The sequence below is a fragment of the Pleurodeles waltl genome, chromosome 10 (genome assembly GCF_031143425.1).
Source record: "Pleurodeles waltl isolate 20211129_DDA chromosome 10, aPleWal1.hap1.20221129, whole genome shotgun sequence".
Classification (NCBI taxonomy): Eukaryota; Metazoa; Chordata; class Amphibia; order Caudata; family Salamandridae; genus Pleurodeles; species Pleurodeles waltl.
The window spans coordinates 724,850,215-724,863,271 of record NC_090449.1 but is presented as its reverse complement, the minus strand read 5'-3'; the positions used below and the strand labels follow the sequence as shown (position 1 = coordinate 724,863,271).

Below are 13,057 nucleotides of genomic sequence, written 5' to 3'. Positions count from 1 at the left end.
GCCCTAATTAGTATATTCCCTTGTACGGAGGCAGGTTTATAACTTTAAGGAATTGACAAGGGTTTACAGCAGTGGGCCTGGAAACTGTAAATCTAGCAAACTACTGTGTCATCCTTTTCCCATAAGCAAATATAACCTATATTAGTTTGTGAGAAAATCTGCTGATTGATCACAAATTCACATTTCCCACATCCCCTTTTTACCCCCATGTTGAAAAAACGTTTTACTCCAAACCTTGTCGGAAGTAAACTTAACTTTTTTCAGTAAGGGAAGAGACCGACGAGGAGTCTGTAAATAAGATTAACTATGTAAGCATATGGGTGTGAGTAGACTCCAAAGGTAGTCCAATACGGGAACTACCACTTCAAGCCTGCTTCCTGATCCTGTGTGCTGAGTTGCGGAAAGATGACAAAAACCAGAGCGCTGCTATAATCAAATCCTGATGTAATACAAGGCCTGGCATATTCAAAGAGGTCATTATCAAAGATCTGTTATGAGAACGCTGCCATAATTTGGCCTCACTTGCTGCATGGCATCAAAAGGAACAAGTGGATTATTTTGTATTACATCACAAGAAGATTTCTGAAGCATCCCTTTCCCCGAGTTTGTATATATATATTTTACAAATGCCCACATCCCTGAGAAGCAGGATGAAATCCATCTCACATCAATAATTGCACATCAGTGATAACCAGCTGCTGTCAGAATGAACATTTAAATTGGTTGCACTGCCAAAGATTCTTGTGAATCACAATGCAACTTAGTTCACCAAGCGTCACTGGCTTGAGGGTGCAATTTCAACAATTAAAAGAGGACCTGTGTTCCAAACTGATCCATAGATAGTGCAGAGTGTTTTGAATTCGGTTCTGGGTTGCATTTAGGAATCACAGGGTGCTTTCTTTGCACAATCATGAGTACTGACTTTGAACTACTTACTAGCTGTGTGATTTTGTAACCTGCTTATATCAATTTTAGGAGACCTGTATACACATTACAGTAGGGCAAATAAAATGCCTAGATATCTTACTTTGAGGCAGGGGGAAGGGGTGGTCACCAAGGTTTCTGACTAATAAAAACGAAGTATACTGAGAAAGTACTTGCTCATGTAGACTCAGCAAGTTTTCTTTGAACGACTGCTTAGTAAAATGTAGCTATTCTGTAATATTTTTTTGGCCCATCTCATTCAATGTGAATTTTGGGTATAACTACTCAGGGGGGTGGAATCTAATAAAATATCTACTTGACCATGGGAAAGGTTGCTTCATAAATCTACTTGTCCTGTAAAAAAAGTCTACTTTTCCCTTTGGTGCCATGTAGTGCGGCAACAAATTATGGAAGTACTCTCATAATGTTAGAGCTCCGATAAAAGCATCTCTGATCATGCAAAGACTAGTTCTATAGTAGAACAATACTTCCAATTTCAATCCTTACTATAGCAATTTCTTTATTTTGCTACCTTTCTGCAGATCCACGTACTGGGTCTGGAGAAAGCAGTAGGCAATAGTTCCAGTGCTGGATAGCCATTGAGTTTGCAAACCTACTAACTTGCATGTTTTAAGAATGTTCACTAGCTGTACGCTGATCTTTTCTATAAACTGAGAAAGGTTGGAAATGTACTCACGACAAATGGCAGAAGTGGAAGTTCTTCCAGGATCGGGAAAAAAGTGGTCGAGTCAACATGAACTTGTAAATGCTCAAAAGATTTTCACATGAGCAAATCTACGCATGCCCACTTGCTCGTGCTAAAATACAATTCGCAAATATTTTCTAGGAGTACGATTTCCGGGTCTACTTCTGTAAGTTCGTGTGAATTCACGAAAGCCACTAATTCTAAGACATATAGCACGGGTGCACTTTTGTGACTTTTTTTTTTAAAGTATCAGGCCCCTAATTAGTTCTGGCGTGGACCAAGACATTTTATTTTTATTAAAATTCTAGTTCCCCATCTATTGGCTTGCTTTACTGTGAGTGATCGCATTCTGCCGTTACGCAAGGAGCATATTGGCACACAAAGTAGTTTTGTTCAGTGTAAGGAACTACTGTGGCAATCAGTGGCATACCCAAACTGGAGGAGGCCCCACTGCAAAGAACATGGAGGGGCGCCTCTCTCCAGACTCAATCAGGGCAAGTGCTGAGCTGAGGGGAGGGCCCTAGAAGGGTCCACCGCACTTGCAGGGGTTGTGTGCTTTTTGAGACCAAAAACATTTTTTTTTGCCAACTGCCAGTGTTAGTTACAATGGTGAGGGCCTGGCAGCTCCGCAACAAGAAAGTGCTACAAAAATCATGTAATAACAAGGCATGCATTGGAGAAACCAAAAGACTCACAACAAATGCCGGATCGGTTGGCTTTGCCAGTGCTTGTTTATTTCCATGCTTCTCAATCTTGTTGAAAATGGTTACACTGATTTTCCATTAGGAATATTTTTGGGAAATACTAGCATGCATCAACATATTTTACAAAAGGACGCTTCAAAGAAATTGCACCTAATTTCATAGTAGTGAAACGTTTTTTTCCTGAACATTTTATTTTAAAAGCAAAGAATTATCACTCTGGCTTACAAGCTTCTGCAGATATTTGCATCTAATTTGAGAGCATTCGAGGAGCATTATACTTAGCTTCATATTGGTAAACTTTTCAAATGTGTGTACATTTTTTGTTTTTTTATTACTGGAACCACTGTCAGTAGTGCAGTGTTACCTTAAAACGTTTATTTACAGCACTCACCTTAATAATAAAGGCGTTTCAATAATGAACCATAAATACAAGTTTGAACTCCATTAACATACAGAGATACACACTACCTCAAATACAGACAGTCCCTTCTTTGTAACCTGAGATCCAAAGGGTTTGTGCTGCAGGGGGTTGGGCCTACTTGTCCCAGGGAAAAACTAAACATAAAAACTTGTTGCCCTTGATGACAAACAATATGTCCCGGGTGTTGGGAAGTCCACATCCCTGGTACTACTCTACATTTGGAAGTGACCATATGACATTCTACCAGACAAGACAACAGTAATCATGCAGGGGTGAAGTGCTGATATGGTGGAAAAAAAAAAAAGGAAGAATGCACACTGGCATAAAGGCTCTGATACAGGCGGTAGGAAGAAGGAACTTACAAGTAAAGTGCAATATTAAGATCCTGGTTGCGTACCAAAGTGACAACTGCCCATGAGGTTTGAGATGTTGGTGATGGAAAATGTACAGCTACCTTATAGATTTGAAACTGATGGGCTGTAGAGTCAAGAAAACATGGTACAATGCTGGACCTTCAACCATTAAATGTGGCACCAGATTGTTACAGCTAAGTAGTCATAATGATGGAATCAGCAGTGAAGGATTTAAGAAAGCAGCAAGACTGGTACACTATGTGCAGAAAATAAAGACAGTCAGGTACACTGAGTATATAACAAACACAATCTGAGCATACTCTGTGGTCATTCTGCCGAACATCAAGTATTGACTGTAATTGTTTCATGTGAGGAAGTATTCAGAGTTTCTTTCCCATATAAGAAAGAAACTGAAAGGGGATACACCAATCAGTCTCTATGATCTGTAAAACACGAGCTAAGCAATGTACCATTGTGGGTAAAAAACATCTTTTAAACATTTCATGGAAAAAGTACATGGCTGTATATGAGCCCCTGAGCTTCGTATCCTGGGTTTCCTATACAGTGCTTCCCAATTAAGATTTTGAGTTAAAGATGTGTGCTGATTTAAAATTACTCAATCCGAGAATTGATGGCTACACTGGCTAAAGGACGGTCTTTTAAAACCTTACCCCCACATGAAGGGTATGTGTTAAATGAACATTCTTAAATCCTGACCCAATATGTGGGAAACGTACATGGGAATTCAATCAAAACTTATCTAGTTTTGCAAATATTAAAATAATTAGGAATGACTGATTTTTGAACAACGAGAATGAAGACAAAAACACAATCTACGTAACTAGAGACTCCTCTATATGCGCCACAAAAGGCAAGCATGAATTGAGGCGTGTTTACTATCACTCAAGAAATGCAAAATTTGTGCCAAGATTCTCCACCGGGAATTAAGTCCCAATACAAACGTTGGACAAAAGAGCAATCCTTTGTGGGATAAAATAGAAGAAAACGGTTTTAAGGACATCCAGGGGCTCTGCCCGTTTGTTCCGCCACACGCTGTTTACAGTAAATTGAATGACTATCGATTTAGCTTGGGACACATTCCTAGAGAGAATATCGTGAAGGGTAGTGTCTTATCCAGAGAGCCATGGGAAGGTGGAGCAAATGTTTGATAGGTATTCTGTAAAAAGTATAAAATGTAGGGATGTGGAACAAATGGTGGGCAGAATAAATAATACGAATGTATGTTTCACCTTTAATCAGTAAGAAGTGCAGTACAGGCTAGTATGGTGTGATACGACACTACTCCAGGAATGAATATTCTAGCGTAGTGCTTGTACGTTGTGTGGCTGCACAGGCGACCTGACTCATGGGCTATTTATCCAGTGTTCTTGATTGCAAAAAAAATATTGAATATAGAACTTCAATGTTTCTGTGTTGTCTATCTTAGGTTTGTTTGCACAGTCATGCTACACCAGGTAATATGCTCCAAAGTTAAATCAAATCAGGCTGATGTACTGCCGTCACACGTTAAGCTATAGTGCTCTGAGAAGCTATGAGGAATAGAAATCGGCACACATATATTTAACAAGTCACCAAAAATACAACAGAGTGAGAAGAAGGGTACAGACAGCTTCCACATTTTAAGAAAGACAAGAAAGATGAAGGCCAGTTTAGGGTTGATTGAAGAGCATTAAGTCTATCGCATTAAAAAAAAAAATCTATTACACCGTGATCATGGTTGTGGGGTGGGAAAATATTCTTGAGGATTAAGGGGGTTATTCTAACTTTGGAGGAGTGTTAATCCGTCCCAAAAGTGACGGTAAAGTGACGGATATACCACCAGCCGTATTACGAGTTCCATAGGATATAATGGACTCGTAATACGGCTGGTGGTAAATCCGTCACTTTTCCATCACTTTTGGGACGGATTAACACCTCCTCCAAAGTTAGAATAACCCCCTAAGTGGTTTCATTTGAGAATTGTATGCTGTGGTAGGTTACTTTATAGCTTTTTGCTGTTTTTTTTTTTTTTTTTAGGCTATTGAACTCACATCAGCTCAAACTCCATGGAAGAACTCATACGGAGAATATTAACATTCTTTAAGTTTACTTTTAATTGGCCTTTGTACAGAGAGCTCAAATTCACTACAAGATTTGAATCTAAAAACACAAGACTGAGACACACAACCGCACACAGCGTTTATTAAAACACAGAAAGATGGCAAGGATTAGGTGCTGTACTACAACAGTTTCATTCCAACGTAAAGTGCTGCCCCTCGATACAATGCATTACAACAGCAATCTGGGTTGAAAAGTGTCTGAACCTACTGTATCAAACTCGGTAGGGAAAACGAGAGGTATAAAAAAAAAAGTATGACACAAAGAACTCTGCTAGTCGCTCAATCCGACTTCCTATGGCTCATTAAAACGAGACACTCCGACAAGGCCATCTTTCCTTATAGTCCAGACAAAAGAAAATAGAAAAAAAAACTATCCCGGTGGGCTGGTTAAAAACTAAGAGCTAGGGCGGTGACACACGCCACAGCAAGCAGGATTTCAGAAGAGAAGATAAAGCGGCAGATCGTGGCAACCCTGTGGGGCACTGATGGCCACAATATGCTCTGCGTGGTATGTCCAATTGTGTCCCTAACTTCGGGCATAGATCCAAGGCAAGAGCAAAACGATCAGTTTTACAAAAGTTGCCTACACTGAATTCAGGGTTTATGGTTCAACTGGAAGGGCAGGAGATGTAGCCAGAACTGTCGACCATGGAACTGGGGAAGCAGGTCCTGGTTTTAAATCCAGGCGCCCGCTCAACATGGTGTAATTTCTATGCAAATCACTTATAACTCCCGTGTTTAAAAGCAAAAAATATATATATATCAATCCGACCTTATGTAACGTGATTTGGTGCCCATGTGAAGCGCTCTAACTTCTTTGGACCAAGTGTGTGCTAAATTAAACTGCAGAATAATTTACAAAGGCTGAGAAGGAAAACACAGATAATCAGGAAATTAGAAGTCGCCCAATAAAACAAAAAAGGTATCTTGCGGAAAATTCATACGGAGACACACCCCTCCTCTTCAGTAGACGTTATTTACAGCCGAGCCTAGACAGCCAGCTCTTCTATTGCAGAGGGCGAGTGGCCAATGGCCGCCTGATACTTTACCATAACTCGCAGCGGAAGCAGCTTCCCAGGCAAGATAGAAGCAGAAGGAAGCAGAGCCCCGCCCGGACCTGCATCCCATTCCTAGCGCAGGCGCTCACTGCCTATTCTGAGCACGGCAGTTCAGTGGAGTATGCCAACTACCCAGACACCAACATGGCAAATGGGGGAAGACTTTGGGCTGCACAGACACAACCAAGAGGCAACGCAGGCTACACAAGCGCTTCAAGTTAAAGCGCAGTCCACCCAACGCTGTACCCGAAAAGGTTACGCACTACATTACACCCCCAGCGCTAGATACTTAACGGATAGACGGACAACCAACTGTCAAGGCCATACACAAACAGTATTGCTTAACTAACACCGACCTGGTGGAAAAGACATGAGCCAAGACAGACTGCACCGACACCCAATCCACACATACATTGTATTCACAGTCTGGACAGGCCGCAGCCATAAAAGCCTCTCACTCGAGTACCATATTAAGTTGTCAAGCCTCCTTCCTTTCCATGCCTTGGGGAACTGTCCGCTGTGCCGGCGACAAAGAGGCCGTTGGCTTCTTGTCTCGCACCTTCTTGCTATGAAAGATCTGGGGACAGCGGGCTAGCCACCATCTTCCTTCCGCCGCTTATATATATTTTTTTTTTGGGGGGGGCACATATAGCATAGAATCTGCAGCGATGAACCATTTTCCCAATGGATCCCTCTCTCACCTTGGCTTGCAGCGGCACCTCCAGGGCGGGGCAACGGGTGTTCTCTGTCGGTCTGCGGGACCTCGGTCCGGCCGAGGTACGAAGTAATCCCGCAGTTTCCAGGGACGTCCTGCGCAGCACTGCTAGGCTGGAGGGCGTTGACACTCCCCCACAGCAGCCGCTCCCTGTGCTTACCCCTGCCGCAGGAAACACATTCCTCGTCCGTGACGTCAGGGCGTGGGCAGCTTGTGAGCGTAAAGAGTGAAAGAATGGCGCCGCAGGCCTCTACGAACGGGCCGTGAAGCGATCAGGCAAACCTGTACAAAAATTGTGATTTGTTGTCGACAGTGGACTAAATGTACATCGTAGAAATAAGGGTAGTGTTTGTTCGCTAAAAAAACAAATGTACTAGCAATGCCTTCTAGTACGTATCCAGCTGAACTTTTTTTTTAATCTTGAAGAAAGGAGGAGAAACTCATTAAAAATGTTAGTTCACTTTTCGACTGAAGAAGGAAGCTCACTAGCAAACACCACCAAACGTTTGGAGTAATGTTTTATCATACACGTATTTTATGTACCATTGAACGATTAACGCAAGCATTTCAACATGGCTGCTAATTTTGCCCAAGTTAATCGTTCATTCAAACATGCTAGTCCTTCGTCTAAACAATTACTAATGTACTGTATCTCTTCTGCCCCAGTGACACATGCACTGAGTAGCACGTGGAGATTTCTACTTACACGTGTGTATGGATGTGCCTGCTGGAACCTGTATCTTCCGATGTTCAAAGCTATCCCACCGGAAGTAGGAGTAGGGTTGGTCCGTAGGTTGGAACCTGTATCTTCCGATGTTCAAAGCTATCCCACCGGAAGTAGGAGTAGGGTTGGTCCGTAGGTTCTGATTAGCTCTGCGTAGCACTGATTCAGACAGGATGTGCAGGCGTATAGGTCCGAGGTCGGCACTTGTCTACGTTGCCAATGAATCACGCCGCATGCATCCCCGAATATGAACGTTTCACTGAGAGAACATGGTCTATCTAATTTTGTTGACATATTGTTCCTGTGTAACCAAAGTCGTAACAACATACGTTTGAATCTCTGCCCTAAGCATATGTTACAGAGAGAGGGGTGTTACATTTAAAAAATACTTGGATGGAAACTTTTTGCAGCTATATATACATTTTTAAAGCGCGAATATCGGATGTACCAGAGATCTGTACAGCGGTATATCTAATAACATTCTACTCAATAAACTATATAATGTCTGTTATCCACATTTAGGAACGCCTCATAGTTATTTAGGGGAAAACATAATAAATCATTTATCCATTATCTTGCGTTTGAGTGTAAGTGGTTATAAACAGGAAAAGTGAAAGTGAAGTAATTTCGAGGATTTTAAAAATCAGGAGTCTCGTGATCACCTATCTATGAAATCAGGTAATCATGTTTTGAGACAGGGACCCCCTGTAAGGCTAGAAAACTCTGTGCCGCCACACACAACTATTTTCTGTGTTTTTTAGGTGGAACGCGCAAGTGCTTTGACCTGTTGTAAGTCTTGTGGGCTTTTAACCACGCACACCTATCACTTTCACTCGTTTGTGGACTTGCCTTTCAAAAATCTTTTATCTTTGTAAATGCTTTGCGTTTGTCCCTCCTTGGGGAAGTTTTGTCACTGCCTTGGACACCGACCCTGTTACATGGATAATGTAGATTTTCCTAGTTTGACGGAAAGTCTTAATTTTATTAAAGGCACGGAGGCGAGTATTATGTGTTTCTTTTCTTGCTTTATTAAACAGCAGCAAATGAAGAAAATAACTGCAAATCCCAGAAGCAAAGAAGAAACGAGCCAATGGGAAACAAAGTGTAGTTCAGACATAACAGCCAATCAGGACACATGTATGCTATTATTACGTAACTTGACTGCGAACAGCCCTCTTTTCTTGCGCTAAGAGTAAACTAGAATGAAATAAAGGAAAAATAGAAACCAAATTAAGGACTGCCATAATAAAGGATAACAAGTCCGAACAGAAGTTCATGAATCCAGGAAACTGACGATGAACAGGAACACACGGACGGGTTGCTAATCCAACTGGTGAAGAAGGTAAATGAAGGGACGATGGTCCTTTATCCAAATCACAAAATGATGCTCTACGAGGAAGGATGAGCTGAGGATGATGACACTGAAGGGATGGGAGAAAAAACAAATAGTAGTTACAAGAAGTGGTGGGATAATACTCGCCTCTGTGTCTTTAATAAAATTAAGACTTTCCGACATTAAAACTAGGAAAATCTACATTTTATGACAAGACCGGAGGCTCCTATTATGCTTGTTCAAAGCAAATTAATTACATTCATAGAGACAGTATTAACAGGTTTACAATAAAAAACTCTAAATACATTATCATTAGACCAATCTGCGGATCTACGAATGTCCTCAAGACGGGAACCCGCACAAAAGGCTTTAGATGCCATAGCTCCTCTGGAAGAGTGCGCACCAAACCTGGAGGTATCAATCCCCGCTAGTGACATTATTCATCTAACCCAACGGGCTAGAGTGGCTGAAGATACGGGTTTATAAGGTTTCCTAAAAGAAATAAGTAGTTGGGGAACTGAGGACGTTCCTAGATGTGCAGTCATTTGTTCGTAAACGTTCAAACATTGTGCAACACATAACTTGGGACGATCAGGAAAATATGGATAAAAAACTGATTTTATATTTGTTTTTGTTCGACGAGACACAGTAAATAGCACACCAGAAGGAGTAAACTGTCTAGAGGAAATATCTAAAGCTTTAACATCAGATAGACGTTTAATGGAAATAAGGCACAACAACATAGTCAGTTTGGCGGATAACATTTTCAAAGTAAGAGAAAATTTATTGGGCCATGACAAGATAACATCTAAAACCACATTAACGTCCCATAAAATTCTGTATTTAGGTAATGGAGGATCAGAAAATTTTACTCCCTTTAAAAGCCGGCAAATAAGTGGGTGTTACCCAACTGGTTTTCCGTTTACAAACACATGATTGGAAGAGATGGCTGATCTGTACAAATTAATGGTACAGAAAGCTTTGCCTTTACTAGCCTCAGCGGCTAGAAAATTCATGATGAAGGTCACATCTGCTGAAAGGGAATCAACATGTTCTCCCAGACACCAGCTGTGCAATAAAGACCAAGCTGACTTGTAAGCTCTTCTGGTCCCAGGGGCCCAGGATTGTCTGATATATTCCGAAGCTTCCGACGAAATGACAGGGAAAGGCTGGGAATTCCCCAGATCTTCCATGCCGAAAGAGAGAAAATTGTCCAAAACAAGGTTGTGAGGACGATGTAAAGGATCCAAGAGGAGGTCTGGAAATGAAGGAATGAGGAAAGGAAAATCTATTGAACGTTCCAAGAGAGTTGGGAACCAAATCTGGGATTGCCAGAATGGAGCTATGAGAACTAAAGGGCCTGCTGTCGTCTCACTTGGGCTAATAACCCTGCTGATCATGAGAAAGGGGGAAAGGCATAATTGAGGGACTTGGACCAATCCTGTAGAAATGCATCAGGCGCCAAGGCCAAGGGATCTGGACGCCAGCTGTAAAATTGAGGAAGCTGAGAATTGAGGCAAGACGTGAACAAGCCGATCGTCAAAGGGCCCCATTTGTCCTGCACTGATTGAAAGATCGATGGGTGAAGTTTCCATTCGCTTGAATCACAGAGATGACGAGAATGACAATTGGCAATAGATTTGAGAGCTCCTGGAAGATACTCTACATGAACCGAAATTTGGTTTGAAAGGCAAAATTCCCAAAACCCTTTTCTAGTTCTGATAACGGTTTGGATTTTGTGCCTCCGAGATGATTTATGTAAGGGACCGCCGAAATATTGTCCATTCTGAGAAGGATAGCACAACAAACTTTGTTCTTTGCAAGGCTTCTGATTGAAAGGAACCGGCAAGCATCTCTAAAAAATTGATATGCAATCTGGACTCCTCTAAAACCATGTACCTCCAGTCGAGATTGGTCCACATCGGGCCCCCTAGCCTGTTTGGCTTGCATCTGACTCTAATACAAGATCTGGGGCTGATGCAAAGATAGTTCTTCCGTTCTAGGCATCTAAATGGTCTATCCACCATTGGAGCTCTGTTCGAGAATCAAGGTCGAGGGGAATAATGTCTGAGTACGAAAGACCTTTTCTTAAATGTTGAACCTCTGGAGAGCCCGGTAATGTAAAGGACCTGGAAATATCGCCTGTATGGAAGAGGAAAGAAGAACGACTACGCAGCCAAGAGATCTTAGAGAAATCGAAGAGGTGCGTAAAATCTGAAGGATCTCTGACTTTATAGATTTTATCTTTGCTGAGGGAAGAAGGAGAATGCAGAGTGGCAGAGACTGAATTTATCTGGAAACCTAAGAATTCTATAATTTGGGTAGGAAGAAGAAAATATTTTTCTTTGTTGATGATGAAACCCAGATCTGAGAGTAGAGAACAAGTTAGGTTCAGGTGGGCTATGAGAGACTGTGGTGATTGGCTCATAATGAGAATATCGTCCAGATAAATGAGAAGTCTTACACCCTGAGCTCTGAGGAACGCTACCACCGGTTTCATGAGCTTGGTGAAACACCATGGAGCTGATGAGAGACTGAAAGGTAGAGATGTAAAGTGGAAGAATTTGTCAAGCCACTTGAATTGGAGGAACTCCCTGTGTTCTGGATGAATTGGGACAACAAGGTATGCGTCCTGTAAATCCAACCAAACCATCCATTCGTGCTGGAGAAGAGAGTCCCTGAGGTGGAGGATCGTTTCCATTTTGAAATGACGGTAAACTACAAACTGATTGAAGAACTTGAGGTTGATAACCGGTCGCATCCTCTTGTTCTTTTGAACCAAGAAGATAGAGCTGGAGAAACCGGATGAATCTGAATGGGTAATTGCTATAGCCTGTTTTTGGAGGAGAGAATGAATTTCTGAAGAGATAAGGTCGGATATTTCTGTAGAAAACATGGCGGAGGAGGAAAAACTACCTGAACAGGAGTTGAATAAAATTCGATCATGTAACCTTGAATCGTGTTTAGTACCCAAGGATCGGAGGTGATGGATAACCATTTTTGGAGTCAATGAAAAAGACATCCTCCTACGGGAATATGACCAAAGGGTAGGTTTACCTGATTGATTGGGAGGCTTGGAATTCCTGTAGCCTCTGGAACGGAAGCCTCTGGCTCTTTGTGGATAAATTTGTGGCCTGAATTCTTGATAGGATGAGTTGTAGGCGCCACGGGAACCTTGATCGTAGTATCCACGGCCGGCAAATCGGTTCCTGCTTCTGCCAGCCCTGGCAAAAACCCGTTGGTTAAACATTTTTTTTAAAGACTGTTGAGCCTTATCTAATGAAGTAAATGTGGCTACATTTTTGCCTAGTTCTTTGATAAAGGTGTCACCAAAAAGTAAACCTTTTGTTTTGATTTGGGGTTGAATCGTCGCTAGATTAATTAGTTTTGGGTCCAGTTTGAGAAGCAAACCTTTACGCCTTTCATGTGAAAGAGCGGCGTTAGCATTTCCAAGGAGAGACTCAGTCCTTTGAACCCATAACAAAAGTTATTCTGGGTCAATAAAAGAACCATCTATTCTGGCCGTCTCGGCCATATCGAAAATTCGAGTAAGAGGACCAATGGCATCTAAAAGTTTGTCCTGGTAAGAGGACTAAGCTTTGTCAACCCCTTTTCGAGGATCTTTGCCAAATTTCGTGAAAAATGTGAAAATGGGTTGGTCGATAGAAGGAGTAATGGTAGCTTTGTGAGAAAGAGAAGGACGTGGACATTCAGATTTGAGCTTGGCTCGTGTTTGTTTATGCAAAGGACAATTTAGTTTGGCAGACACATAATCACCAACATGAGAGGAAGGAAACCACTCAGTTGAATTAGGGTGAAGTATCAAGGACGGATCAAACGTTGGTAGACCCTCGCAATCCAATAGTGGCTTGGGATTGGAAGACTCAAATGATGATAGTTTAGTTTTTTTGGGGGATAGGAGAAGAAGTTAAGTCGTCCTGGTCAGAAGCATAAACATCTGAATCCACATCAGGCATATCATCATCAGTGTCCGGAATT

The 13,057-nt window shown here is 41.8% G+C and overlaps 1 protein-coding gene across 6 annotated transcripts in view; it reads right to left on the bottom strand.

Annotated features, from left to right (window-relative positions):
* Positions 1 to 7,946, bottom strand: part of ITGB1 (integrin subunit beta 1) — a 367,090-nt gene extending 359,144 nt beyond the window's left edge. For 2 of the 6 annotated variants that reach the window (XM_069211245.1, XM_069211242.1), the window contains exon 1: positions 6,988 to 7,186. Coding sequence is in view for 2 of the 6 variants with exons in the window: in XM_069211244.1 (XP_069067345.1) it covers positions 6,278 to 6,280 (3 nt within the window). In the remaining 4 variants the exon portion in view is untranslated. Of the gene's footprint in view, positions 1 to 6,277; positions 6,297 to 6,987; positions 7,187 to 7,707 lie in introns of those variants that run through there. The other 4 variants (XM_069211244.1, XM_069211240.1, XM_069211246.1 and 1 more) reach the window with 3 other exon arrangements.
* Positions 7,947 to 13,057: the final 5,111 nt, after the last annotated feature.